Genomic DNA, 25,837 nt, shown 5'->3' on the forward strand with positions numbered 1-25,837 from the left:
AGAGGTTCAAAGTGACAGGATCAATCTCCGAGAAGTTTTCCTTAAAGCCCATGGTAGCTGCCTCATACTGTGCGGCCCACAGGCCCAGAAGAAACAGCTGGTGGATGGGACGGAGAATGGAAGACGGTCGCCTTCAGTGGAGCTGGAATCACTAAACTAGCGAGTGACAGCAGGGCTTTCTCTCTATCCTCGTCAATCTATCCTCGTCAATCTCCTCTCTCTCTCTCTCTCTCTCTCTCTCTCTCTCTCTCTCTCTCTCTCTCTCTCTGATCACAGTGGATATGTGGCTTTGTGGTAAAAATACTTTAATCCATGCCATTCCTCCAACCTTGAATTTCTGTGATCAATGATTAAAGCTGCTCTGTTTAATAACTTAAGCCTCGGTTGTAATTTCAACAACTGAATCTCGTATAGGATTCTGCCCATTTAAAAAGGCCATTTTTGAAAGCCTGTGTTATATCACCAGAATCTGTTTATCAAGTGCATATTAATGTCGGAAACAGCACGGATTTAGAGAATTAACAGAAAAAGCAGGGTGGGGACGGACAGTCTGTCGTTAGTATGAACATGTGTATGACGCATTTATGAGTACTGTGTTCTGTGTGTGTGTGTGTGTGTGTGTGTGTGTGTGTGTGTGTGTGTGTGTGTGTGTGTGTGTGTGTGTGTGTGTGTGTGTGTGTGTGTGTGTGTGTGTGTGTGTGTGTGTGTGTGTGTGTGTGTGTGTGTAATAGTGTAATCTTAATCTTGATTGTGAGTGGGGATTGAGAGAGGGAGCCATCTGGCTAAATAGAGACTCGAGATAGCGACTTAAAAAGCTACTCAGATGTGAAAGAGGGGTCTTTGACTTTCATATTTTCAATGTTAAATATCAATGCAGGCATATTTATTGTGGTAAATATGTGTGATCAGTACTCTTCTGTTCACTGTGTGTAGCAGAGGATTGACACAGTCGTTGTAGGCTGCCGCTGCAGAGATATCAGAGGGCGGATTAACGAAATTGAAAGCGTTCCTATGAGGTCAATAATCTGTGCTGACGCATGTCAATTAAGGCAGTGCCATTTTTCATTTTCAAATACACATGCTCTGTGGAAGAGAAAACCTCCACCACAAGGACATTTCTTAACCATATTTATATACTGATATCTTTTTACTGAGTGAAGCTAATGTTGTTCCTGTGGTGGTATGGTTTTCATCCTTTTGCTTTCAAGCGAGAGGGTTAGATGAGCAGCAGAGGGCAGTCATCATCGTCAACATGAGCTGCGCAGTAGGAACAGCACCATCTATAGGATGATAATCTGAACTTTGACCCAGACTGCCATCACACACACACACACACACACACACACACACACACACACACACACACACACACACACACACACACACACACACACACACACACACACACACACACACACACACACACACACACACGTGTCTGTCATGTATGGGGACAGGCAAACTGTAATGTTCTACTTGATGTCGTTGGTAATCAATATTTGTTTATTAGGCACATCAATACAAAGAGATGAGATTTGATTGGTGCATTTTTATGAGTGCATACATGAGTTTTAGATTGTATTCTTGAACAAAGATAAAACCAGATAGATCCTATGTGAATTGATGAACTTCTAACAGCTCTGTTTTTAGAGTTCATGTTCCTCTGGCTCCACTAGTCATTTAACATGATGATTGTCTACAATGGACAAGCCCCAAACAGATGACATGGGTTTTTAGAACAAAGGACAGAGCTGTTTTAATTCGAAAAAGTAAGGGTTTCTTTGATAAAGAGGTTTCATGTTTCCAAATAACATCAGAGGCTTAGTTAGGATTCACTGTTACTTCATAGCAGAACTGGATTTTCATGCCTTGAATACTTTTTTTAATGTTCTTGTGACCAATGCCAAAGGTTACAAAGATTTTTCATAGCCACACCAACATGTCATGATCTAACTGTTCATTTGGACATTGATTTAAAACTAGAGGGTTATTTTGGCCTCTGAAGGACAATCAGCACAATATTTCATGAATGCTTATGAAGAAGACTAATGCCTTCTCTGTCTTTTAGTAAAAAGTCCTCATTGAGCAACCATGTCCTCTGACAGTCCTCTGTACGTCAGTCAGTTCGTCATCACTTGTTAATCTGGTCAAATTCCCAAAATGAGCATCTGGAAAAGGCTACGCCCTTGTGTGGAGGCCTCAGCATTAATACAGTCAGCCTGTCTGTTTGTGGATTGAAATGCAGAACATTTTCAATCTGCATTTTTTTAGGAAACATCCTCCAAGGCCTCCAACCTTATTTTTGGAGGCCAGAATTTCCTTCTGGAAAATGGTCAATTTTGGCAATGAGATGACATTGTGGGTATGGATTAATATTGATAAGGTCTTTGCAGGATCAATAAGATGACTTTGTGCGTTGCAATCCATATAGCTTCATTTTCAAGATTACTAAACAAAAAATAGCACATTGACATTGGGTTGAAGGAAAAGCTGAGGGATGTTTTTGTTGAGTTCTTTGGAAGTGATTACAGGAGAGGATATGTCAGGTTTGTCTGTCTGTCCCATGCCCATGGGTGGGGACTCTCTCCTGTTTATATCTGGGCCGGCGATCTTTCCCAGCTCCAGACTTGGTGCCAGGGTGTCCAGCCGTCTCCACGGGACTGGAAGTAGACAGACGCCCTGAGAGAGCTGGGGAGAAAGGATATGTAGAGAAACCTCCCGGAGGGCCTTGGGCCTTCCCATCTGTCATCTCTGTCTGGATCGAGCCTTTCTGTGTGTAGATGTCTGAGGGCGCTAGGGGAGTTAGTCTTTTCTTTGACTTTTCTGTTAACAAAAGCCTCACTTTCTGCTAGAGCACAAAGACTTTACCTCCAAGGGAAAGAGACACAACTCTGCTCAATGTTTGTTTATTTTCCCAGCATGCCACTAATACTTGGTGGTGTCCCTCCCTCCATCAGACATATCCTGACCCCCCACCCTCACCCCTCCAAGTTCACAACAAATGAGTTACAAGGCATACACATTCAAAAGGTCCCTCCCTCTCTGCAATCCAACACAATGTGATAAATCGTCACTACAGGGCCCCAAGAGCTTTTCTCGCCTATACTAGCTACACGTTCAAATACTGAACAGCATAGACCTTTGTCTTGACATGTATGTATTCAAGCACTCTTGTCTTTGTTGCCATGGTGTCTCTGTGGGCAACCATGAGGGTGCGCCAAATGTAGAAAGTTGTTGCAACTTAACTGACATGAATCAAAAGGAAGCATGTTTACATTTGAGGTTTAAATGCTCTGTTTTACAGATCTGGTAATAATGATATTCAATCGGCGGACAGTGGCGTACACTGTGTTCTTTCTACTACTAACAAATGTAAGATATATTTTATACACGTTTGGAGAGTTTAGCCATGCCAGTAAAAAAAATTGCAGAAGTTTCAGGCCCAGGCTTTTTAAAATCATTTTTAAAAAAACAGAGTACTAATTTTGTAATGCGTTAGCGTATCAATTTCTTGCAAAAACCCATAAAATCAAGACCTCCTCGATGTGGCGAAGGTTTCCCTATGACATTAGTGGGATATCATCTACTCCCAGTCCCTATCCTACATGACAGTTGCTGAGATCTGTTTCTATCTAAAGAATGGAGGAGTCAACCAAGAAAACATTTGTTGCTAAAAGGTTGAACTAAACTGAAGCTTCAACGTTTCCTTCCCCCATTAAATATACCGTTCCACATCCGGTTCCTTTTCATAAGGGTTTAATAAGTTTAGAAAAAAGATCAACGTAGACACAGCCCCCTTTACTGGACATAAGGGAACTATTACTCACTCGGAGTTGCCCAAGCGGCATACACAGTCATGAGGTGCTGAAGCCAGCAGATGTTGTGAACGTGTTCCTGTTCTTTGTGTCTTCAGTCTCCATGAGTTACTCCAGAGATGTTCCATGAGGTAAGCAAAGAGGCAGGGTTATGCAATCAAAAGACAGCTGAGGGCAGCTCCTGTTCGGCCGCAATGTGTATGAATACCACAGGAGAGACATACTGGTCCATGGGCACCGAGAGTAGAGGGGATCTAGACTGAGGATCCAGGGGGTTGAGGATTTGTTTCGTGTTGTGTTTATTTCCTTCAGAATTGTTTTTATGAATAGTATAACTTCTTTGATCAGGAAATTAGACCTGAACGGGAAGGAATCCATGTGTGGTGTGGTAAACCTAACTTACCCACACATCAGTTATTTTGTTCATTCTATAGTAATTGTTACCACATTGCTGTATCCCGTTGGCCAGACCTTCCTGAACAAGTGAGAGAGGGTGTAGACCACTGTGCACAGGTCATCACATATTGCACTGCCGGTCTAGCCCTATCTGATAGTGTTGCCATTAGCCTGCATTCTTGAAATGTTGACTAGTTGACTAGTTCAACACTTTACCTCTGTATGCACTGTGTCCTCAGACCCAAATAAGGGAGTGACCTAGCAGCTAGCCTGATATTTAGTAGTGCATTATGATGACTGATTATTTCAGAGTAAAGGGACCATTAAATTGGACCCGGGTGGAGCCGTACCTCTCGGGGGGACAGCAGCTGGCGGGCGACTGGCGGACTGAGGCGCTCGCAGATCTGAAAAAGGCCTAAAGGGAGCCTTTTCCTTCCTGAAAGGCGGACTGTTTGTGTTAGCCTGTCCTCCATCTCTTCTTCTGGGTGTGGGAACCTGCTCCTCCCAGAGCTCATGGCTTCCTCTAGTCAAGGACCCCACAAAGCACAACCCGTCTGTGTACCATGTGACTTACATTTAAAGCCCAGCCTGGGAGAGGAGTGCTTTTACAGTGGTATTAAACCGCACGGAGAGTATGTGACACATGTAAAGACCCTTACCGAAACACCACATAAATCATTGAAATGGTTTTTAGACAGCACTAAATTACAGCTGTAGGATTTTAATTTGATCACTCTTTTGTTGCTGAGAATTTTCCTGCACATGAGGAGATGCAAACTGTAGTGTATTCAAGGTTTTAAAAGGATTCTAAAGTTTGTCATTTCCACTTGGAAATATCAGACTTTATATGCATGATTTGCCCTAACAGAAAATGTATCAACCCCTACAAAACATTTACATTAATTATAATCCACACATTATAATGCACATTTCCTGTTCCTTCAGAATTATTTGACTGCTGTAGTAAACTGGCTCAAATTAAGATCCTTCATCTGTAGCCTACTTTGACATGTACTGTATGTAATATGGAGTAATAGGATTTCAATTAACTGTTTTACTCTATATGAAGCCTGTGTAATCCTTTGTAACACTCTTCTCTGGCCATGTGTCTCAGAACACATTGCAACCTATAGCAATGTTCTACATACTCAGGAGGACAGAGAGCTGTCGAAGGGTTTTCTTTCTCCATCTAATGCATTGTTGACTTGTTTTATTTGCTTTGAATCTCACTTAGCATCAAAGAGACTCTTTCGCCTTGCAGCTCCAGAGGAGCTCAGATTTATACGTGGGTCCCATTGGCCACAGTAATAAGTCATTGGGGCACTACAAAACAGATGCCCTGACCGTGTCCCCTCTCCATTGTCCTGCATACGTCATCAGAAATGCTGCTGTTTTCTTCCCTAGGCAGCGCTCAGAAGAACGTCCAGAGCTGATTAAAAGCATGCCGATTTACACCCCGAGACCACATTAAACTCTCCCCCACTGATTCCCACAGTAACCTATTCACACTTGTTCAAGATTAGGTGGTGCTTGGAGCTGGGGTCCCACTACTCTCAGCTGGGGCACATTCCCTTGTTGTGCTCTGTGTGACCAGGTCTGACCAAGTCCTAGGCTCCCAGGCGGGTTTATGGGGCCATAGCTTCTGGGTGTGAAAGTTACCTGACAGAGCGTGGCAAATAGGAGAGCCTCTGGGCTTTCACTTCATGTCACATAAGGGCAGAAGAAGGTAAATAAATATACATTTCTGTCTTGGTCTCCATTAATGCATTCAAGGATGAAGCGTTTAGATTATTCCCTCAGCATTTTTTCATTTTCCCCCAAAGATCAATACATTTATATCATAACTGTAGTAGTTTATCTGTTGAGGAATAACCTAACCAACAGCAGAAGTAGAAGTTTCTACTTACCATTCAAAAAGATCTATGCAATGGAGTTTTTGAACGCCTATAGAGGAAAATCCAACCTTTTACAAAGTAGCTCAGCTGTTCAGATGAAAGGAAACCAAGTGCTGTGAAGAAGCTACTTCCCATGACATCATTGTGTTTGTTAAATGACCTCTGCAGCTGTGTCAGACACACCTTGTCATTTCCTCCCTGAACCATTCCAATTATTTAGTTAATTTACTTAGGGGAAAAAGACTGGCCATGCTTGCCAAGATGTTTCTTGGCACACATACAAGAATATGGTACTGGAAAGAGTGAACACCTTGCATGTATTATTGCAGTCTAACCAATTGCACTTGAGGTCTTCCAGCATTAACTCACTGTCCACATTGTTTCTTTACAGTAAACTGATATTCTAGACAAAGGAGACATATTAATCATTGAGTTTTTATGCACTGTTTTGTGATTTAAAAATATATATCCTTTTGCAGCACATGCACTTTGGCATATTGTCTATTATTTGATCAATGAGGGGATGCAGTTTTAATCTGTATTGTGTATTTTTCTCAAATACTTCTGTAATGAGCATTTGCATACATGCATGCACACACGCACGTGTGACAGGTACTGAACAACAACAGAGAGAAAGAGAGAAAGAGAGAGAGAGAGGTAGGTATCCCCTCCACACCACCCTCAGCTCCAAAACACACACACACACACACGCACACACACACACATACACACAAATTAAGGTGGAAGTGCAAAAAATAAACACTGATTAATAGATAACTCTTCAATTACAGCTGTTCCCCAATCCCTGGTTTCAAAGGAGAACTTGCAGATTACAAACAGATTTCCTGAGGCAGAGTTGGTAAACACTGTGGAAGTCGCTTTTTTCCTGTTGGTGTCAGAGATTGACATGAAACAGCCCTGTTGGTCTTTTACACCATGACAGGAGTGATTGTTCCTCTGTTGTTCCAACAAGGGTACGAGGATTAGATTGTTTCAGGGTGAGAACTTCTTTCAAGATCAACATTGAGCCAACATATTGACCATGAATAACATATCCATCACTGCCTTGTTCATACTACTTATCTCTCTCGTTTTTTTGCAATGTATTGTAAACCATGGTTCAACAGGAATTCTGCCAACTATCCTGTATTATGTATCACAGTGAAACCAAACTCTGACCATGTCTGTTCTCATTCCTCTTTTCAGACAAATGGATTAAATGTATCTTCATGCTTGACGGAGTCAACAATACAGTCACGATAGGATGTCACTTTTGTGGTTTCCCTTTGTGCCGTTTTTGACGTCCTTCCGTCTTTGTTGCATGATGGGAATCATTTTCACCCTTTTCCAGCAGGCAGCTGGTTGAGGCTCACTATGTTTGAGAGAGGTCTTGATGAGGGAAGAGAAACAAAGGGAAACCCCTGTTAGCAGTGCACTCCTTGGTTGAATTAGGAAGTCTGTGGGGAGAGAGACAGAAGGGTGGCTGGCTACAAGGAGACAAGAGGTAAAATACTACACAGCACAATCGATTAGAAGATGAATGTGCTAGTTCAACAGTTGGTCGTTGTTGGGCATTGGGGGAGCTGCAGCTGCTTCAATCGTCAAGATTGTATCAGTCAAGATGGCCTTTTGTTATGGCTGAAGAGAGCCCTGTAGTCTGAATAAGAATTTAGGGAAATAATACAAAACAAAAATAATTGTTTCTAGAGGCCCTGACCCACCACCCTTCCAAGGTTCTACACAATGTCCAGACTCAATAACGTCACAGTGTCTATTGATCTTGCGTTGTTTGCTGTTCAGACTTATTTTACTCTGCTGAGAGTTGTTCATGTCAAGTTGAATCAAGATTCAAAACTCAAGTTAAACTGCCAGATACAAGAGGGTGAAGAACTTTACAGTTTTAAAAAGGCTTTAAAAAGCAGTGCTTAAGTTTTTTTTAAACAACAGTGGGAAAGTTTGGGTTGAACTGAGATTTCATGGCGATCCAGTGCATCCTCTATCCCTCAGAGTTGTTGAGTTTGTCAGGAAGGGCTTTACCTCCAGTGTGCATGGGAATGAGGACATGCCATGGGTTAGGACTCCAGAGGCAGCGGGCAGGCAGCACTTCAGACACCTCTTTGAGAGCTGTTGGCACAGCATGAAAGAAAAGACAGTCTTGGGCAGTGCCAGTGAAATAACTGTTGTGAATGCCATAGTGGCTTTTCTGTTCCTTTTAAGAGATTTTTAAATCTTTAAAATGTGCTTCTTGGATAATGGATGTAGTCTGGATTTCTTCCAATAAAAAGTTATTATGTTTACCCTGTCACGCCCTGACCATAGAAAGCTTTTTATTCTCTATGTTGGTTAGGTCGGGGTGTGACTAGGGTGGGTAATCTAGGTGATTTATATTTCTATGTTGGCCTGGTATGGTTCCCAATCAGAGGCAGCTGTTTATCGTTGTCTCTGATTGGGGATCATATTTAGACAGCCATTCCCCTTTGTGTTTTGTGGGATCTTGTCTATGTATAGTTGTCTGCGAGCACTACCTGAGCGTCATGTTTCATTTTGCGTCTTCTTGTTTTCACTAGTTTCACTACCTAATCAAGAGGATGGAACCATACCACCCTGTATCTTGGTCCACTCATTATAAAGATCGTGACATATCCTCTCCCAGCTATCACAATAATAATTTGTTTAAGGTAACTACCACCAAAATTGGGGTTAGCTATTGCCTTGAAATACTTTTTGATAAGCCATTTATTTATCTTGGAGGGTGTGCACTTAGTACCTTTCAAAGGGAGCAGGAAGAAAACATTGCTTGATGAGGCGCTTGAAATATAGATTGGAACTTTTTTGAAGGGCTGAACCAATACATGGAATTTAGCAGTTTCAGTGGTTGCTCTTTCAGTTATCAAAAACATGGGCCAATGTTGAAATTCAGCAGAGGCACAAGCTTAAAAATTTGAAACGCCAAGTGAGCAAATATTTCTGACAGTGAACATTTGGGAAGGCAAGCATTCTTACAAGCGACTGCTGCAACAATCTAATCAAAACTCTCTCCTGATTGCCAAGGTTCCACTTTTGTTGTATCCACTGACACAACCATCAAAGAACTGCTCACGTTCAAGAAATGGGAGGGTTGTTTCTGATAAGCAGGCTAGCTGCCTATTGTTTCCTGCATCAGCTGGCCTGTGCCCATGGTCACTGAGTGTCAGGTGGGGTGAGTTTACAGAGGAAGTAGTGACATGGGCCAATCCGCCAGGGGAAAGGTGGCTGACGCACTCTCCAGCTCTTTAACCCTCCGGCCCTTGTAGAGCAACTAAACAGTCACTCCCCAGCCCTTTAACCAACAGACCCGTGTAAAGCAATTAAACAGTCACTCTCCATCTCTTTAATTAACCCACCAGCCCTTGTAGAGCAACTAAACAGTCACTCTCCATCTATTTAACCCACCAGCCCTTGTAGAGCAACTAAACAGTCACTCTCCATCTATTTAACCCACCAGCCCCTGTAGAACAACTTAAAAGTCACCTCAAAATGAATTTACAATGGTTTGGACATATGAGAAGCTCTGACCACAGAATACTTCAAATGACAGTTTCACATTGATCAGAAACCCAGTTCTAATATCATAACAGCAACGTATCTCTTGAAGTGAATATTTGTAACACTGTTTTCAAGTGAACAATCCACAATTATTAGGATATGGTTAGCTTTTTTTCCATTTGGGCTGGACTGTACAAGCACATGGGCAGTCTTATTTGTGTGCAGACACAAAATGTGAGAATTTGTCTTCTTTTACATCAACAGCCCTAACAGCCTAATGATAACAGGGTGAGCTCACAAGCAACGATGAAAATAATATTTCTAAAACATTGACCTTATTTCCAGGTCAACCAAGGTCATTGATTGGATGTCATTTGAAATAGAAGCTCTAACAAATAAGCCCTTTGCTCCTCTGGTACCACATATTTTGATTATTTCAAGCTGTTTATGGTTAAGTCATGCTTCTCTGTTTTTTTTATCAAGTAATTGATTGGAGGTAACTGACTGAAAAGGATCCCTGTAATGTTGGCCTCATTACTTTTAATTGTGCTCATCCCATTCTGGCTTGTAACAGCTAGCCATTATGGGCTTCTTCGATTCAATTCAAATAATTTGATCCAATCTCACTTTTGTCTTATTCATAAACATAATTATCTGCTTGGCAGTCCCTGGAACAAAGAAAAGTGACGTACACCAAATTCAGAAAGAGGGTACGGTAGTGGAGAGCACCTGTTAAATCCCATATCAGATCACCCCTTTTTTCCAACTTCACTGCTTCTTAGCCCAAGCTGCTGGCAACCTTTCGTGCGGAAAAGGGACACATTTGGTCTCAGAGTCAGGTGTCTGAATGACTCCATTCTCCCCCTATATGTGAGCTTCCCTATGCGTGGGGTAAGGTTCACCCTCAAAAGTGACAAAGTGTGTTGTAGGTGCTCCTCTGACGCAAGCAAACCATTTAGTTGTAGTGTCTGGTGTCACAGGGACACATAGCAACGCAAATGCTGCCTATAAATATACCTCCGCATCTGTGCTATTTTAAACCAAGTCAAACAGGAGAGTTCAACTTCCTTTGACCTTTGGGAATGTATGTATTGGAAGGTAGAGTGAAGTATTGATTCTGTTGGCCAACTGAGCACTGTTATGCAGATTATTTGGACTTTACTATATAGTGGAAGAAACAGTGGAAGTGATTTCTCAGCTGTCAAAGCAGACAGTGATGTCACCTTTGGCAGCTACATAATTTGATCCTGACAGAGGTACAAAACAATAACAAATAGTTAATACATTGTAATATTAGAAAACATATTAAGTATATTTTAATACTGTAACTTATTTAAATAATACATAAACAATATTTATTATCCTTATCACGAACACATTTCATTCACTGCAGATGAATGAAATGTAATCCTAGGCAAACCTTCCCTCAAAGCAGTTTAAACAATCAACAAAGGGCAGAACAAGTGCATGAGGTTGAATACACAATGGAACCCCAGGATAAGGAGTTGGACTTAGTGGTGTACGTCAGGAGAGAAAGACACACTTCCTTCAATTCACTATTGAATGTTCAAGTCACACCACTTATCTGCTTTTAGCAGTTATGCCCTACTCTTTCTTCTTTGACAAATACATTAAGTGAGAGACATTCTATTATGTCATTTCAGTCATTAAAAACCCCCAAAGCTGAAATAGACCATGTGTGGTTGTGTTAAACAGAAAGATCATTTAATTTGATATGTCAAGCTAATAGCTGATATGAGCCAGACTGTCTCATGGAACACTTCGACTTCTCCCCTATATATCAGCTGTTCTCTTCAGAATAAATACATAGTGAACCTTTGGATCATGAAAACGGACACAAATGAAATGTTTAAATATGGATGAGAGTTTATTAAACCTCACTATAACCTATTAACAATCGATGTACTGTTAACAGAGAAGTCATACATAAAAATGATTATATTAAAGTGAAATAAAATACTAGAACATTTCATATCGCTCAACATATGAAATACATTTACTGACATTGGCAGGTACTGTAGTGACAACAAGACTGTGGCAAGATGCTAGTAATTCCAAAGAATCTTGTCGTCATAGTTACATAGAACACCATGTTAGTCATGGTGTGGAACAAAGTGCTTACAGGGAATACTTAATAAAGGTTAATTCGATGTAAGTTACATTTAGTCAATAATCATATTCCCTCATAATGCAATACTACCTATAACATAATAGGTACATCCTAGGTACTATCAATAATTACTGTGTGACATCTAATTTACTTTATCTCTGAGCTCGACTTGTTTCAGAGAATACGATGATAAACATCAAACAAAAACAACACGTTTTTGTGTCCCCATAATTCCAATATATATCATTACATATTAACATGTACAGTCAGGGGGAAAAGTATTTGATCCCCTGCTAATTTTGTACGTTTCCCCACTGACAAAGAAATGATCCGTCTATAATTTTAATGGTGGGTTTATTTGAACCATGAGGGACAGAATAACAACAAAAAAATCCAGAAAAACGCATGTCAAAAATGTTAGAAATTGATTAGCATTTTAATAAGGGAAATAAGTATTTGACCCCTCTCAATCAGAAAGATTTCTGTCTCCCAGGTGTCTTTTATACAGGTAACGAGCTGAGATTAGGAGCACCCTCTTAAAGGGAGTGCTACTAATCTCAGTTTGGTACCTGTATAAAAGACACCTGTCCACAGAAGCAATCAATCAGATTCCAAACTCTCCAACATGGCCAAGACCAAAGAGCTCTCCAATGGTGTCAGGGACAAGATTGTAGACCTACACAAGGCTGGAATGGGCTACAAGACCATCGCCAAGCAGCTTGGTGAGAAGGTGACAAAAGTTGGTGCAATTATTCGCAAATGGAAGAAACAAAAGAACTGTCGATCTCCCTCGGCCTGGGGCTCCATGCAAGATCATGATAGATCATGCAAGCAATGATCATGATAACGGTGAGGAATCAGCCCAGAACTACACGGGAGGATCTTGTCAATAATCTCAAGGCAGCTGGGACCATAGTCACCAAGAAAACAATTGGAAACACACTACGCCGTGAAGGACTGAAATCCTGCAGCGCCCGCAAGGTCCCCCTGCTCAAGAAAGCACATATACATGCCCGTCTGAAGTTTGCCAATGAACATCTGAATGATTCAGAGGACAACTGGGTGAAAGTGTTGTGGTCAGATGAGACCAAAATGGAGCTTGTTGGCATCAACTCAACTCGCCGTGTTTGGAGGAGGAGGAATGCTGCCTATGACCCCAAGAACACCATCCCCACCGTCAAACACGGAGGTGGAAACATTATGCTTTAGGGGACAGGACAACTTCACCGCATCAAAGCAACGATGGATGGGGTCATGTAACGTCAAATCTTGGGTGAGAAGCTCCTTCCCTCAGCCAGGGCATTGAAAATGGATCGTGGATGGGTATTCCAGCATGACAATGACCCAAAACACACGGCCAAGGCAACAAAGGAGTGGCTCAAAAAGAAGCACATTAAGGTCCTGGAGTGGCCTAGCCAGTCTCCAGACCTTAATCCCATAGAAAATCTGTGGAGCGGTTCAAGTTGCCAAACGTTAGCCTCAAAACCTTAATGACTTGGAGAAGATCTGCAAAGAGGAGTGGGACAAAATCCCTCCTGAGATGTGTGCAAACCTGGTGGCCAACTACAAGAAACCTCTGACCTCTGTGATTGCCAACAAGGGTTTTGCCACCAAGTACTAAGTCATGTTTAGCAGAGGGGTCAAATACTTATTTCACTCATTGAAATGCAAATCAATTTATTACATTTTTGACATGCAATTTTCTGGATTTTTTTGTTGTTATTCTGTCTCTCACAGTTCAAATAAACCTACCATTAAAATTATAGACTGATCATTTCTTTGTCAGTGGGGAAACATACAAAATCAGCAGGGGATCAAATACTTTTCCCCCTCACTGTAAGTACCATATTCCCATGTCGGGTAATTTAACATAATTCTGTGTGAAATGAAAAGGAACAATCAGATTTTATGAGAGATGTTATGCCTAAAACATGGTAAATGAAGCATGATTCATTGTTCTGGATTTTCCCATGTCCCCCTCCTTTCAGACCACTATCCCTCCCAGTAAATCTAAGACACCAGATGCAACAGTAGATTAATGGGAAACATCCTCTCCATTGCTTTGTATAGTGGTAATTTGTCTTAATTTTGATACATTCAGTTTGGCTGTCTGCCCAGCTTCCCAGATGTGACCAGTCTGTTTGACAGATTAAAAACCCAACAACTTCATGAAAGCTAAGACGTTTTGACTTGCTTAGCCTAGAGATAGTCTGAGGTCAAAGCTTTGCAGGGCAACGACCCACCACATAGACGTTGGTCAGTCATGAAAACATCTGGATACAGCTGTCTCCACTCCGCTTTCAAATTAATCACTACCTCTGTTTCCTCTCACACCCGAACATATCACAGACTTATTTTTCTCCTGATGATCAGTCTTTCCCTTCATGCAAAGATGCTCCTCTGGTTTGCGACCAGAGCAGTTTGGCTTTCCCTCCGCCTCTCCTTCTTTCTCTCAAGTCTCATCTTCCAACATACCGCACTTAGCGCCAATAGCACCAGTCCAACAGATAGTAGCACCAGCCCAAAGTAGGAGATGGTGGACCCATGTGAGTTGAAGCTGTAGGCCACAGAAGTGACCACGATACCGGCAATGAGAATGACCACACCAAATGGCACTGTGCAGCGATAGCAGGAGAGTTCTGCACCACCTGTGGCCGCATTCAGTTGGATTTCAGTGACCAAAGGGATAGCTACTATAGTCACAGTCGGAGTGTGGTCATTGATGTTGGCCTTCTCCACGACAGCTCTTTCTGGGGCTGCTGCCACTGTCATGGTGTCTTTACTGGGTTCCTCTGGCATCGCAGGATCCAGCATCAAAGTTTTGCTTCTTTCCAACCACAGATGGATCCTCACTTTAACCACAGATGGGTCTTCACTTGTTATATCCTGAGGTTGTTCTGTCAGCGTGTCCCAAACTATGTGAAGAAAAATATAATTTGTTATGTCATACTGAAGGGAGTGTCAAAATCCATATGTTCCTCAACATGTTGCCCAATTTTAGCCTCATTGGACATGAAAAAATAGGCCTAAACAATAATTTAAGTAGCTATTATGTGCATGCACATGGCCTCAGTCGGAATTGTTGACAGCTTAAGACATGAGCCTTCATTTGACACTTAGTAACTCCAGGCAACCTCCTTGCACAATGCTAGCCTCTGGCCCAACAAAGTCAGAAATTGGCTGAATGACGCAGAACCACTCAACCTTGCACAAGCTGTCACATTCCCTGGAGAGCGTGGGAGATGGCATTACAAACTACTCTGTGTAATCCGAGCAGCCTCAAAATCATCAGCAGTTTCACAAGCAGTCATTCTTTCTCCATGTCCGCAAACTTAGAAAATATAATAAAACATGTAATTCAAGATGCTTGTTATAAAACATTAGTCCATGTCATAGCATCTTAGAAATGTATTACTTTAATAGGCCTAGTGCAAAATTGTACATCTTTTGCAATTGATATTCTATATGGAATATATTTAACTTATAGCCTATTTATTGTAATAGGCCTAGTCCTTTATTATAGTAACCTTTGTTGATGAGGTCCCTGATAGAAAAAATACATTCATTTCACATGTGAACATGTGAAGTGTTCCAAAAACACATGTTTTCATGTGATCACATGTGATAGTATGTGAAGTTAATGTGATAACATGCAACAACAAGTAAAGCAACATGTGACAGATAACATGAAACTACATATGTGAAATGTTACAAAAACAAATTTTCACATGATTTCACAAGTACAATTTAATGTGAAATTATGTGATTTTACACATGTAAAATCATGCGGTTTTGCTATAAGGGGTGTTATGTTTGAATTGAATTTCAATGTGTCTAGAAAATTAGTAATGGAAAATATTGTAGCCTTAGCTGTGCCACATGCATAGTCTACCTACCATATATAAACACGTTATTTCAAGTTATTGTAATGATTACATAAAAGGTAACATATCATGTATGAGGAAAAGTGTTTGAGTTGGAGAGATCGAGTTTTACGCGTGGGCCAACTTCCGATAAACACACAGTGAATATTGTGTGATGAAGAAAAAAATCAGCATGTTCGATAAGTGTCTAACGAAGTGTTTAAACTTACCTTGCACGCATTTTCCATGCCCGCACCGTTTAAAATGTGTTTTTGCCCATCGATGAATAAAACATGGACTGTAATACGCATTTGTATTCCAGTAACTCCGTATACTTTCAAAAGCCGACACAAGTGGGACTCCCCTCCGTCTTTGTGTACATTCAATTATAAACCAGATTCAATGTGTAGGTCCAGAACACAGCTTCACTCTCCACTTCGCTCAGCCAGTCTACAGCTCGCACCGTAAACGCTGTGTTGGAATTTGACTCCCATTCATCGGATGTCCCCGGTGCGTTTCCTCCTGTGTAAGAAAACGACTGTTTGACTGCCATCTTCTTGCATTGCAAGCACGTTTGTAGAATATCGGTGGCTATGGGGGTGGGGTGAACCAAAAGCGGGCCACATGTTTTTATTATTATCTTGGCTTCAGAGGAGGGGGGACCTTTTAACCTCTTCTGACTAAGGCAGGGCCAACATGAAGCACAGCTGTTGGGATGTCCAGACACATTTATATAGCCTAGAACTGCGCATTAGGCCTTTGAAGCAGATGTTGGCTAATACGAAGATGAGTTATAGCAGTTCACATATTACAATATTATCACATCATTACAAACAAATATACACACACACAAACATACAAACACATACAACATACAAACACACACACTTGAGCCTACAATAATATCCATGCACATATCTTCGTGTTTGGTTATTTTTAATTAAAACAAGGGACTCTCTAAGATGATTGACATATGGTCTATCAAACTGGGACCATGGTTCATAGGACCTATGTGTCTGGAAAGTCATGCTGTCACACACATGCTATGCCTGTGATCCAATGGCAGCCACCAGGGCCTGTGGATGGGATATGCCTACTGCTTGTAACACAAGTGTTCCCCAAGACAGATCTGATACATAGTAATGTGATACGGGGTGTTGTCTTGTCCTTTCCTTCCTGCAGTAAATCCCTTCCCAAAAAGAGACAGTGGCAATGGGAAATCATGGCTCTTCCACAACCCTTAGCTAGACCATATACTGTCCGGCTGGAAAACGGATTTTAGTAATATGACATATCTCTAAACTATCCCTCAGAGGCACTTATGGAGTGACATATTTTAGAGTGATTATCATTTGGGCCTACCTTCAATCAGTGGCATATGTAAATGCTGAAATTGCCTGAGGAGTGCAAAGGATGCTAAACCACAGATCCACGGTTCTACCTCTGGAAGTTCCTAAAGGCATTGATATATTTTATTATAATCACCAGATGTAGCTTATCCTATATTTGAAATAGACTACAGTTTTGGGATTTCTGAATGGAATGGGAGTGGTTAACCGCAGAATAATCATCAACAAGCAACTGAGACAGCGCACCAGCAGGACACAAAGCATTACAGATTATGTTTCCTCTCTATTGTAATTGGAGATGGTCAGTGCTTCCAAATGACATTTTTCCTTGGATGGCACTTCAATTTGGAGGTGGGATAGACAAAGGAGCATTCCAAAAACATTACAGTGCAGATAGTAATTAACCACACACACACACACACACACACACACACACACACACACACACACACACACACACACACACACACACACACACACACACACACACACACACACACACACACACACACACACACACACACACACAGTTTAAATACAAAATACAATTTCAATCACAAAAATAAATAGATAGTGATTCTAAGTATATCACTGGAACGACTGACGCACTTCAGCGCACGCACGGCGTCTGAAGCTCTCCACGGAGTCATAGATCACATGATCAAATGTCAGAGCACAGTTTGAAAACATGTCGCTGCACTTTACAGATGAGGAATTTCTGGAGGCATGGAAGGAGTTAGATAAACCTCAGTTGGAGGGGGGATGGGAGTTTTTCACAGAGACTATGGGTGTCAAAATCTACCGGCTGTATGACAAGGTACATTTAAGTTAATGTTCTGAGACAGGAATAGAAAGTGAAAACTGCTGTGTTAGCTTATCGGCGGTTAGCGTCGTTAGTTGGCGAAGCAATAGTTTATTCATTGTGATTATGCCGATTGGCGTGATTGAATGACGCACTGGCATCGATCTGTTGGATGTGCTCGCACGTAGACTATTTTCACGTTTCATACGTTGTATTATTTTCACCTCGAAAATGACATTTACATGAAATAGCATAGAAGATTTTGTGAGTAGCCTGCGTTAGACTCGAGCAACAGGCCCACTGGCAAAATGCGGAAGTCGTTATCATCAACTAAAGTGTTTTAAAGTCATATTGATAATTGAGTAGGCTAGGGGAGAGTGGGGTAAGTTGAGCCTTTCAGAATTAATGTAAACATTAGTTTTGAAAGCATACTGTAGCTTGTCCAAAAAAAGTGGCCTTTGGCACAACTTACCTCCGCAATTCAACACAATTACGATCGCTTTTTTGTATTTCAGTAATTTAAGCATATTTTAACAAGGCTTAACACCTAAAAAACACTTTACCTAATTTTTTTTCAACATAGGCCAGGCCCTGTTACCTCATATCCCAGCGATAATGCCTTGCATTATGCCTGGAAAGAAAACACTTTAATTTTCTCAACTTACCCCAAAGGCAAACATTTTGACTATATTTGCCCACACAGGTACAAGGATTCAATTTTTATGCTAGGGTTAAAAGAAAAATACAAATCAAATCATCAAATGTTATTTGTCACGTGCCGAATACAACAGGTGTATGTGGACCTTAGGGTGAAATGCTTACCTACAAGTCCTTAACCAACAATGCAGTTTTAAGAAAAAAACAAGTGTTAAGAAAGTATTTACTAAATAAACTGAAGTAAACAATAAAGAAATACTAATTAAGAAAATAGCAAATAATTAATGAGCAACAATCACAGTGACGAGGCTGTACACAGGGGGTACCGGTACAAAGTCAACGTGCAGGGGCACAGGTTAGTTGAGGTAATATGTACATGTAGGTAGAGGTGAAGTGACTGTACATAGATAATAAACAGAGAGTAGCAGCAGCGTAAAAATGTGGGGGGATGAGGGGATCAGTGCAAATAGTCTGGGTAGCCATTTGGTTAGCTGTTCAGGAGTCTTATGGCTTGGGGGTAGAAGCTGTTTAGAAGCCCTTTGGACCTAACTTTTTGACAGTCTATTAATAGGGTGGCTGGAGTCTTTGGCAATTTTGAGGGCCTTCCTCTGATACCGCCTGGCCTTCCTCTGATACCGCCAGGCGGTATAGAGGTCCTGGATGTCAGGAAGCTTGGCCTCAGTGATGCACTGGGCCGTACGGACTACCCTCTGTAGTGCCTTGCACTCGGAGGTTGAGCAGTTGCCAGGCGGTGATGCAACCAGTCAGGATGCTCTCAATGGTGCAACTGTAGGACTTTTTGAGGATCTGAGGACCCATGCCAAATCTTTTCAGTCTTCTGAGGGGGAGTAGGTGTTGTCATGCCCTCTTCACGACTGTCTTGGTGTGTTTGGACCATGACAGTTCGTTGGTGATGTGGACACCAAGGAACTTGAAGCTCTCAACCTGCTCTAATACAGCCCTGTCGATAAGAATGGGGGCGTGCTCGGCCCTCCTTTTCCTGTAGTCCACAATCATCTCCTTTGTCTTGATCACGTTGAGGGAGAGGTTGTTATCCTGTCATCACACTGCCAGGTCTCTGACCTCCTCCCTATAGGCTGTCTCATCGTTGTCGGTGATCAGGCCTACCATTCTTGTGTCGTCAGCAAACTTAATGATGGTGTTGTAGGCTAGAGATAGTGGGATGAATGGCACCCTCAGAAATATGCCAAATATTGCATTTTGTGCTGCGTCTGTTGGGTATGGTGTGCCAAATTGTAGTCTAGAACTTTACGCATGCTCAGACAGTACCTTTTCACAGAATGCATGTTTGTTTTTTATTAACCCCCTGCCTAACTCTATCCCCAGCTCAAGTTTCTGGAGAAATAATATCCTGTGCAAATCCAGCACATTTTTGAGGGTTGCATGTTTCTTCAACTGGCAATAATCAGAGCCCTGTGGTATGGGATTAGTTACATTGTCGGTGTGGTATATATTTGGAAGAGAGAACTTCTTTCATATGCTGTTCGCAGGAAACTGGACTTTATGAGTACAAAGTCTTGGGAGTGCTCGCCACCTGCACTCCAGAACTGTGTGCTGATGTCTACATGGACTTGCCCTATCGGAAACAATGGGATGGATATGTCAAAGGTAAAGGGTTACGCAAACTCTCCCTAGATCGACCTTCTTCCATTCAAACCTCTTGTCGCACTCAACCCCTAATAAGGGCCATTTATAAGACTCATAACACATTCATAAGCAACTCAATTCTGTCAGTTTGGTTGAGTATTGATTACATGGCATTGCATATTAATGCTTGTTTTATATGGTGCTTACTTATGCATGTGTTATTGTTCATATGTATAGCCCCTTTAACTCTTACTTAATTATCTAAAATATGAGCTCCATAAAATAGTTGAAACCATCACCTTTCCATTGTCCTTTTCCATTCACTCCTGTTTTATATCCCAATCAAACCAATCATAACCAAGAATCCCTTTTATCTCAGTTTTCATGAGGATCGCAACAAGAGCACAGGGCCCGTTTGGCAGTTAATAACTTTTCTCATCTTTTGTTCTCTCTTGCCTCCCCAAAGTATCCAACAGGTAACATGTCTGTCCACCTGAATTTAGCCATAGACTGTAGCTATTGATGTTGTAGTTGGGTACTTAGCACTCTGGTATAGTCATGGGCTAATGTTGTTGTGTCCTTTGTGTATTAATGTGCTTAATCAAATGTTTAAATAAGCCTAGACTGTGTGAACAAACAAGGGAACTTGAAGATGTTCTTTCAAGGGCTTGTATCTTGAAAATGTAGTTTTTTGTTTTGTCGACCCACTGAGAAATTACCAACAGGTTCCATCTTAACAAGGTAGGCCTAAATCATTGGCCATAACTTGTTTTGGGATTTCCAAATACTGTACTGTTGTCCTTTTTCAAGAAGAGACAACAGGGTTCTGGATATCCTGGAAATGATAACTAACTGAAGTAACACATTTGCCTCTCCCAGAGACTTGTTGCGTGAGAGGGTAGAGTGAGCTTTTTATTGGAAACACATCCTTGGCTTCAGCTCCTGACTGCCGTCAAGCTTTTTGCTGTTGAATAAAATTGCCATTTCAATAGATTGGATAGATGCTGTATTCTGAACGTGCTGTTGGTGTCTTTGCTTGCACATGTGAGTGTATCTTGATGTGCGCTGTACACTTAGAAAAAAGGGTTCCAAAAGGGTTCTGCGGTTGTCCCCATATGAGAACCCTTTTTGGTCCCAGGTAGAACTTTGTGGGGTTCTATGTAGAACCCTCTATGGAAGGGGTTCTACATGGAACCCAAAAGGGTTCTACCTAGTATCAAAGGGGGTTATTCGAATAACCCCTTTTGGTTCTAGATAGAACCTTTTTTTCCCCCTTAAGTGCAGCCAGTGTTCTAGAAGATGTATGATTTAATCATGTAATGAATAGTATGACATTATAGTATAATAGATGACTGATGTTTCATGATGTAAGCACTGCTTTGTTTTGTGTGTGTTTTTTGCAAAGCTGCATGAGAAGGACTATGATGGTCGTTCAGCAATCTACTGGGAGGTGAAATACCCTTTTCCTCTGTCAAACAGAGACGTATCCTTAATGAAGTAAAATGTCCAAATAAATAATAAGTGTAGATATCAGGTCATCATGTTTCTCAGTAAAAGAAAAATAGGCTTGTGATTTTTTTAAACTTAAAAAAATAAATAAATACATACTCCATATACAATATCACATAATCCTGTTCTATGTATTCACCCACCCACAATGTCTCAATCTTGCTTTCCTCTTTCCTCCTTTTCACATTTACAATGGGTCCGACATGGTGAAGTGAAAACAAGTATGGTTTATAGTATTAAGAGTAACGTGAGAAATGTATTGTTCTTTAGGTGACAACACGGGACAGTATATTTTCTCAAGGAGTAACTAATTCAGTCACAGGGTGTGGACCACATTAGACCATATTATCTCTACCAGGCTTCTTTAACAGTGTAAACCTCAGTATGTGTACGTCAGGGAGCGGAGGGACGTTGACGTGGACAGCAGGAAGATCTGGGTGGTCCTGGCTAAGAGCTCCCCACAGTCCCTGTTACCAGAGAAGAGTGGGATGCAGCAAGTGAATGACTACAAGCAGACTGTGGCCATGGAGAGTGATGGTGCCTGTGGCACTAAAGGTACTGCTCACTCTAGAGTACACCAGATCCAATCAGAACACATCCCTGTAGTACCATTTTAAATGTCCATAGGGGAAACTGTTCAGTTTTGAACTTGAATCTGTTGTGGATCTGTCTGTTTGGGTTTGAGTTTATTTTTATTTTTACAGGGACAGTGCACATTAATCAACGTTTCAGTAAAAGTGACGGTTTTAGCCAGCCGGCTAATTTTCAACCGCAGTCCCTGGGCAGGTTATTAAAAACAATTACAATATAGACAATAGGAACATAGAACAAGCAAGACATAGCAACATAGGACAAGCAAGACGTAGCATACAGACAGAGCAAAAAGCAGCAAGACAAAATTCATAAAAGCAACAAAGTGTTTCCACACCTCACAAGCTACAGACAACAGACAACATGGAAAGCGGCAACACACAGCTAGGGACCATGTTCACAAATCTGATTGACCTTTAGCCATGTCTTCAAGCATTTTGTGAAAGTGTGATATGTGGTGCAGTTATGTGTGTCTGATGGCAGTGTATTCCAGACATGGGAAGCTCAGATTTACTAAAGGTGCTTTTCCTTAGGGGAACTATACAGTCACCTCTCATGGCAGACCTTGTGGATCTGCTGCCATATGTCTGGGTTTTCTGTTTAACAAAAATATTGAGTGGAGGGGGAGCCAGGCCATTAAGGATCTTGAATACAAGACATGCGTCAGTGTATTGCACAAGATTTTCCCAACTCAAGAGCTCATGCTTTCTAAGGATGTGACAATGATGGTGGCTATTGGGCTTCCTATCAAGCACTTTGAGAGCCTGTTTGTAGACAGACTGAATAGGTTTTAATGTTGTACAGCAAGCTTGGGCCCAACTAGTCAAGCAGTATGTTAAGTGGGGCAGTATCATAGAGTAGAAGTAGAGTTTTGCTACCTCTGTAGTCAAACAATTTCATATAAATCGGAAATTAGCTAGGTTGAATTTAGTTATTTGAATTACCTTTTTCACATGCTTTTTAAAAGAGAGGTTGGAATCAAGTATGATGACAAGGTACTTAAAATCGGATACCACCTGGAGCTTCTCCCCTGACACATAGACATCTGGCTCAGTAGCATCTGTTGCCCTTTTTGTGAAGAACATGCAAACAGTTTTTTTCACATTGAGATGCAAACACGAGCCACTGAGCCACTTTGTAACCTGGACCATTACAGTAGTGAGTTCTTGTGCAGCTTGTTGTTTGCTCTTTGCATGCACATATATCACTGTATCATCTGCATACATTTGAACTTCAGACCCAGTACAGACAGAAGGCAGATCATTAATGTACAGGCTGAACAGGAGGGGCCCCAGTATTGACCCTTGGGGCACGCCCACATCATAGCTACGATAGGGCGACAGCTCATTGCTCACTCTGACACAATGAGTTCTGCCTTCAAGGTATGATTTCATCCATCTCAAGGCATCAGGGAAAAGTTGAACTTTGACAATTTTGTGATGAGAATCTCATGGTTAACAGTATCAAAAGCCTTTCTTAGGTCCAGAAACACAGCCCCAACAGCACCCCCTTTGTCCATCTTGGACTTCACATTTTCCAGAAGAAAGCAGTTGGCCGTTTCTGTGGAGTGTTTCGCTCTGAAGCCAAACTGCATGGAGTGTAATGTGAAGGGGCTGTTGTTGAGGTGGGCAATCAGTTGTTCTGCTACACACTTTTCAACAACCTTTGACACCACAGGTAGTATACTAATGGGCCTGTAGTTACTCACGTCAGCAGGGTCGCCTGATTTAAAGATGGCCGTTATTATGGCCGACTTCCATACCCTTGGAAACATAACTGTGAAGTCACTTGCTTTTTATTGACAGACATTTACATTTGCATTATTTTCTTTCAGTTTTAATGAATTACTTTGATAACCCTGGTGGTAATACTCCAACCTGGCTTGTTAACTGGGCAGCCAAGGTGAGTTCAGACCTGAGTGCTATCTAAAAACCTAATAGGGTTCTTTGGCTGTTTCCATAGCAGAACCCTTTGAAGAACCCTTTTTGATTCCTGGTAGAACCCTTTTGGTTCCAGGTAGAACCCTGCAGCTGATCTTTTTCTGTTGGTGGGATGGCTGACATTCATAGTAGAGTAACAATAAAGGAGTACTATAGAATTAAGAAAATGGTTTGTTTACTCATTGATATGTACTTGCCAGTTATGAATGCCCCAAAGCATGCCCTGTTATCTCAATTGGAAGGCTTTATTCACGCTGTTAATCTCAAGCAGATGTTTTGTGTTAGGATGCCAATGGTTGCCCCATTTGGGTGTGTCTACTCTGCTAGTCTATCCATGAAGTTCATTGACAAAGGCAGCTATTCCCTGTGTTTCAACAGAGCGGAGTGCCTGCCTTCCTTACAGACATGCAGAAGGCCTGTGGCAATTACTCAAACTACTGCCAGAAGAACAAGAAATGAACGCCCTTTGTGGGAAGTCGCATCAAAGCCACAAGGATTGTATTTTTCAACCCATCGTTCAATAAAGTCTACACTTATGGTGTCTGAGGGCCATTGTGGGTGTTTGGGGTATGGTTGGAGACTTATTACGAAGTCAATAGGTGAAAGTGGTGGTGGTGTAATCTGCAGCTGGATGTGGTACTGACTGGGGCATGTACTGTATTTTAGTTGTATAAAAAAATCAATTTCAATTGAAGTTATCTGGTACTGAATTCCTACTCCTATGTAAATGTTGCATTTTGGGCTTGCCCACAGTAAGGGCTTGGATGAGATCTGTAGTGATCTACCCCCTGTTTTAACAAGTACTGTTTCTTTGACGACAATGGCTTTTTTTATTTTCCTGTTTATTATGGTCAAATGTATGTTGTTGTTTTTTAAATCCTACATTTTTTCATGTATGAATGTTCAGTCAATGAATAATATGCATTTTTGCACTTGTGATTAAGCACTGAAATCAAATCAACTTCCAAACCTTAATGTCTATAGGAAGAAATGCAGTGCTGTAATTATATGTATTTCCCTAATGGACATTTTGAATGTACATTTAAAAAATATATTTTTTTCCTATCATTAAGTTGCCTGCACTGATTTGTTGTGATACTTGAAATTGACAAAAACACGATAATGAAATAGTTTAAGTTAATTATTCATATGTTGAATCTTCGAGAGCTAGGCCTATACCTCTTTATCCTTGTGTGGTTGCAATTAGGGGTCCAGTTCTGTGGAGATGATACAGTGTGTATTACTATCTAATACATATCAATAAAATGACGGCTGAGATGAAGCACTGCATCATGCATTATTTGACTGAAACCTGTAGACGCTTTTCAAAACAGGACTATCACCTTAATCGAACACAATATTTAAAAAAGTGTATTTTCCACCTTTTGGCGTTGACCAATGAAATGAACTGTTCCTGTGGTTCGCGCTCCCCCTTGCGGTAAAAAAATTATGTTCACGCCGCGCGGCCCTGATCTTGCGTGATGAAGTTGATATACTTTACTTGACCTTTCAAATTTGATACATTGTATCTGTTAATTTAATTCTCTCACCGGAAGTCCTGATGTGTTTTGTAAATACTAGTTATATTGAAGATAAATTGACAGGGTATTTCTTGATATCTGAAAAAGGGAGAGCCTAGCCTACGTTTAGCAGTCTATGCCTACTTTGCAAGTTATTTCTTAAAATTCGTCGACAGCATAGAATCCGCGAGGCCGGAAAAACCGAACCTCATGAACCGTGATGGTGATGAGTCCTA

General features: G+C 41.3%; 2 protein-coding genes across 2 annotated transcripts; one reads left to right on the forward strand and one right to left on the reverse strand.

The window, feature by feature from the left end:
- Positions 1 to 11,495: 11,495 nt before the first annotated feature.
- On the reverse strand, positions 11,496 to 16,018 carry LOC135555388 (transmembrane protein 100-like). The gene is made up of 2 exons (XM_064987765.1): positions 15,856 to 16,018; positions 11,496 to 14,677 (listed from the first exon to the last, which is right to left on the reverse strand). The coding sequence occupies exon 2, from the start codon at positions 14,574 to 14,576 to the stop codon at positions 14,145 to 14,147; it is 432 nt and encodes a 143-aa protein (XP_064843837.1). The 5' UTR covers positions 14,577 to 14,677; positions 15,856 to 16,018; the 3' UTR covers positions 11,496 to 14,144.
- Positions 16,019 to 17,697: 1,679 nt separating this feature from the next.
- LOC135555389 (phosphatidylcholine transfer protein-like) lies at positions 17,698 to 25,363 on the forward strand. Its single transcript, XM_064987766.1, has 5 exons — positions 17,698 to 17,791; positions 19,945 to 20,062; positions 21,447 to 21,524; positions 21,934 to 22,105; positions 24,460 to 25,363. The coding sequence occupies exons 1-5, from the start codon at positions 17,784 to 17,786 to the stop codon at positions 24,603 to 24,605; spliced, it is 522 nt and encodes a 173-aa protein (XP_064843838.1). The 5' UTR covers positions 17,698 to 17,783; the 3' UTR covers positions 24,606 to 25,363.
- Positions 25,364 to 25,837: the final 474 nt, after the last annotated feature.

This window comes from Oncorhynchus masou, chromosome 15, assembly GCF_036934945.1.
Source record: "Oncorhynchus masou masou isolate Uvic2021 chromosome 15, UVic_Omas_1.1, whole genome shotgun sequence".
Lineage (NCBI taxonomy): Eukaryota > Metazoa > Chordata > Actinopteri > Salmoniformes > Salmonidae > Oncorhynchus > Oncorhynchus masou.

Coding starts and splice junctions, on each gene's coding strand:
- LOC135555389 (XM_064987766.1), top strand. Junction 20,063..21,446: donor ATGGGATGGATATGTCAAAG/GTAAAGGGTTAC, acceptor TTTTTTGCAAAG/CTGCATGAGAAGGACTATGA. Junction 22,106..24,459: donor TGGTGCCTGTGGCACTAAAG/GTACTGCTCACT, acceptor GTGTTTCAACAG/AGCGGAGTGCCTGCCTTCCT.
- LOC135555388 (XM_064987765.1), bottom strand. CDS start 14,576: ATGCTGGATCCTGCGATGCCAGAGGAACCCAGTAAAGACACCATGACA.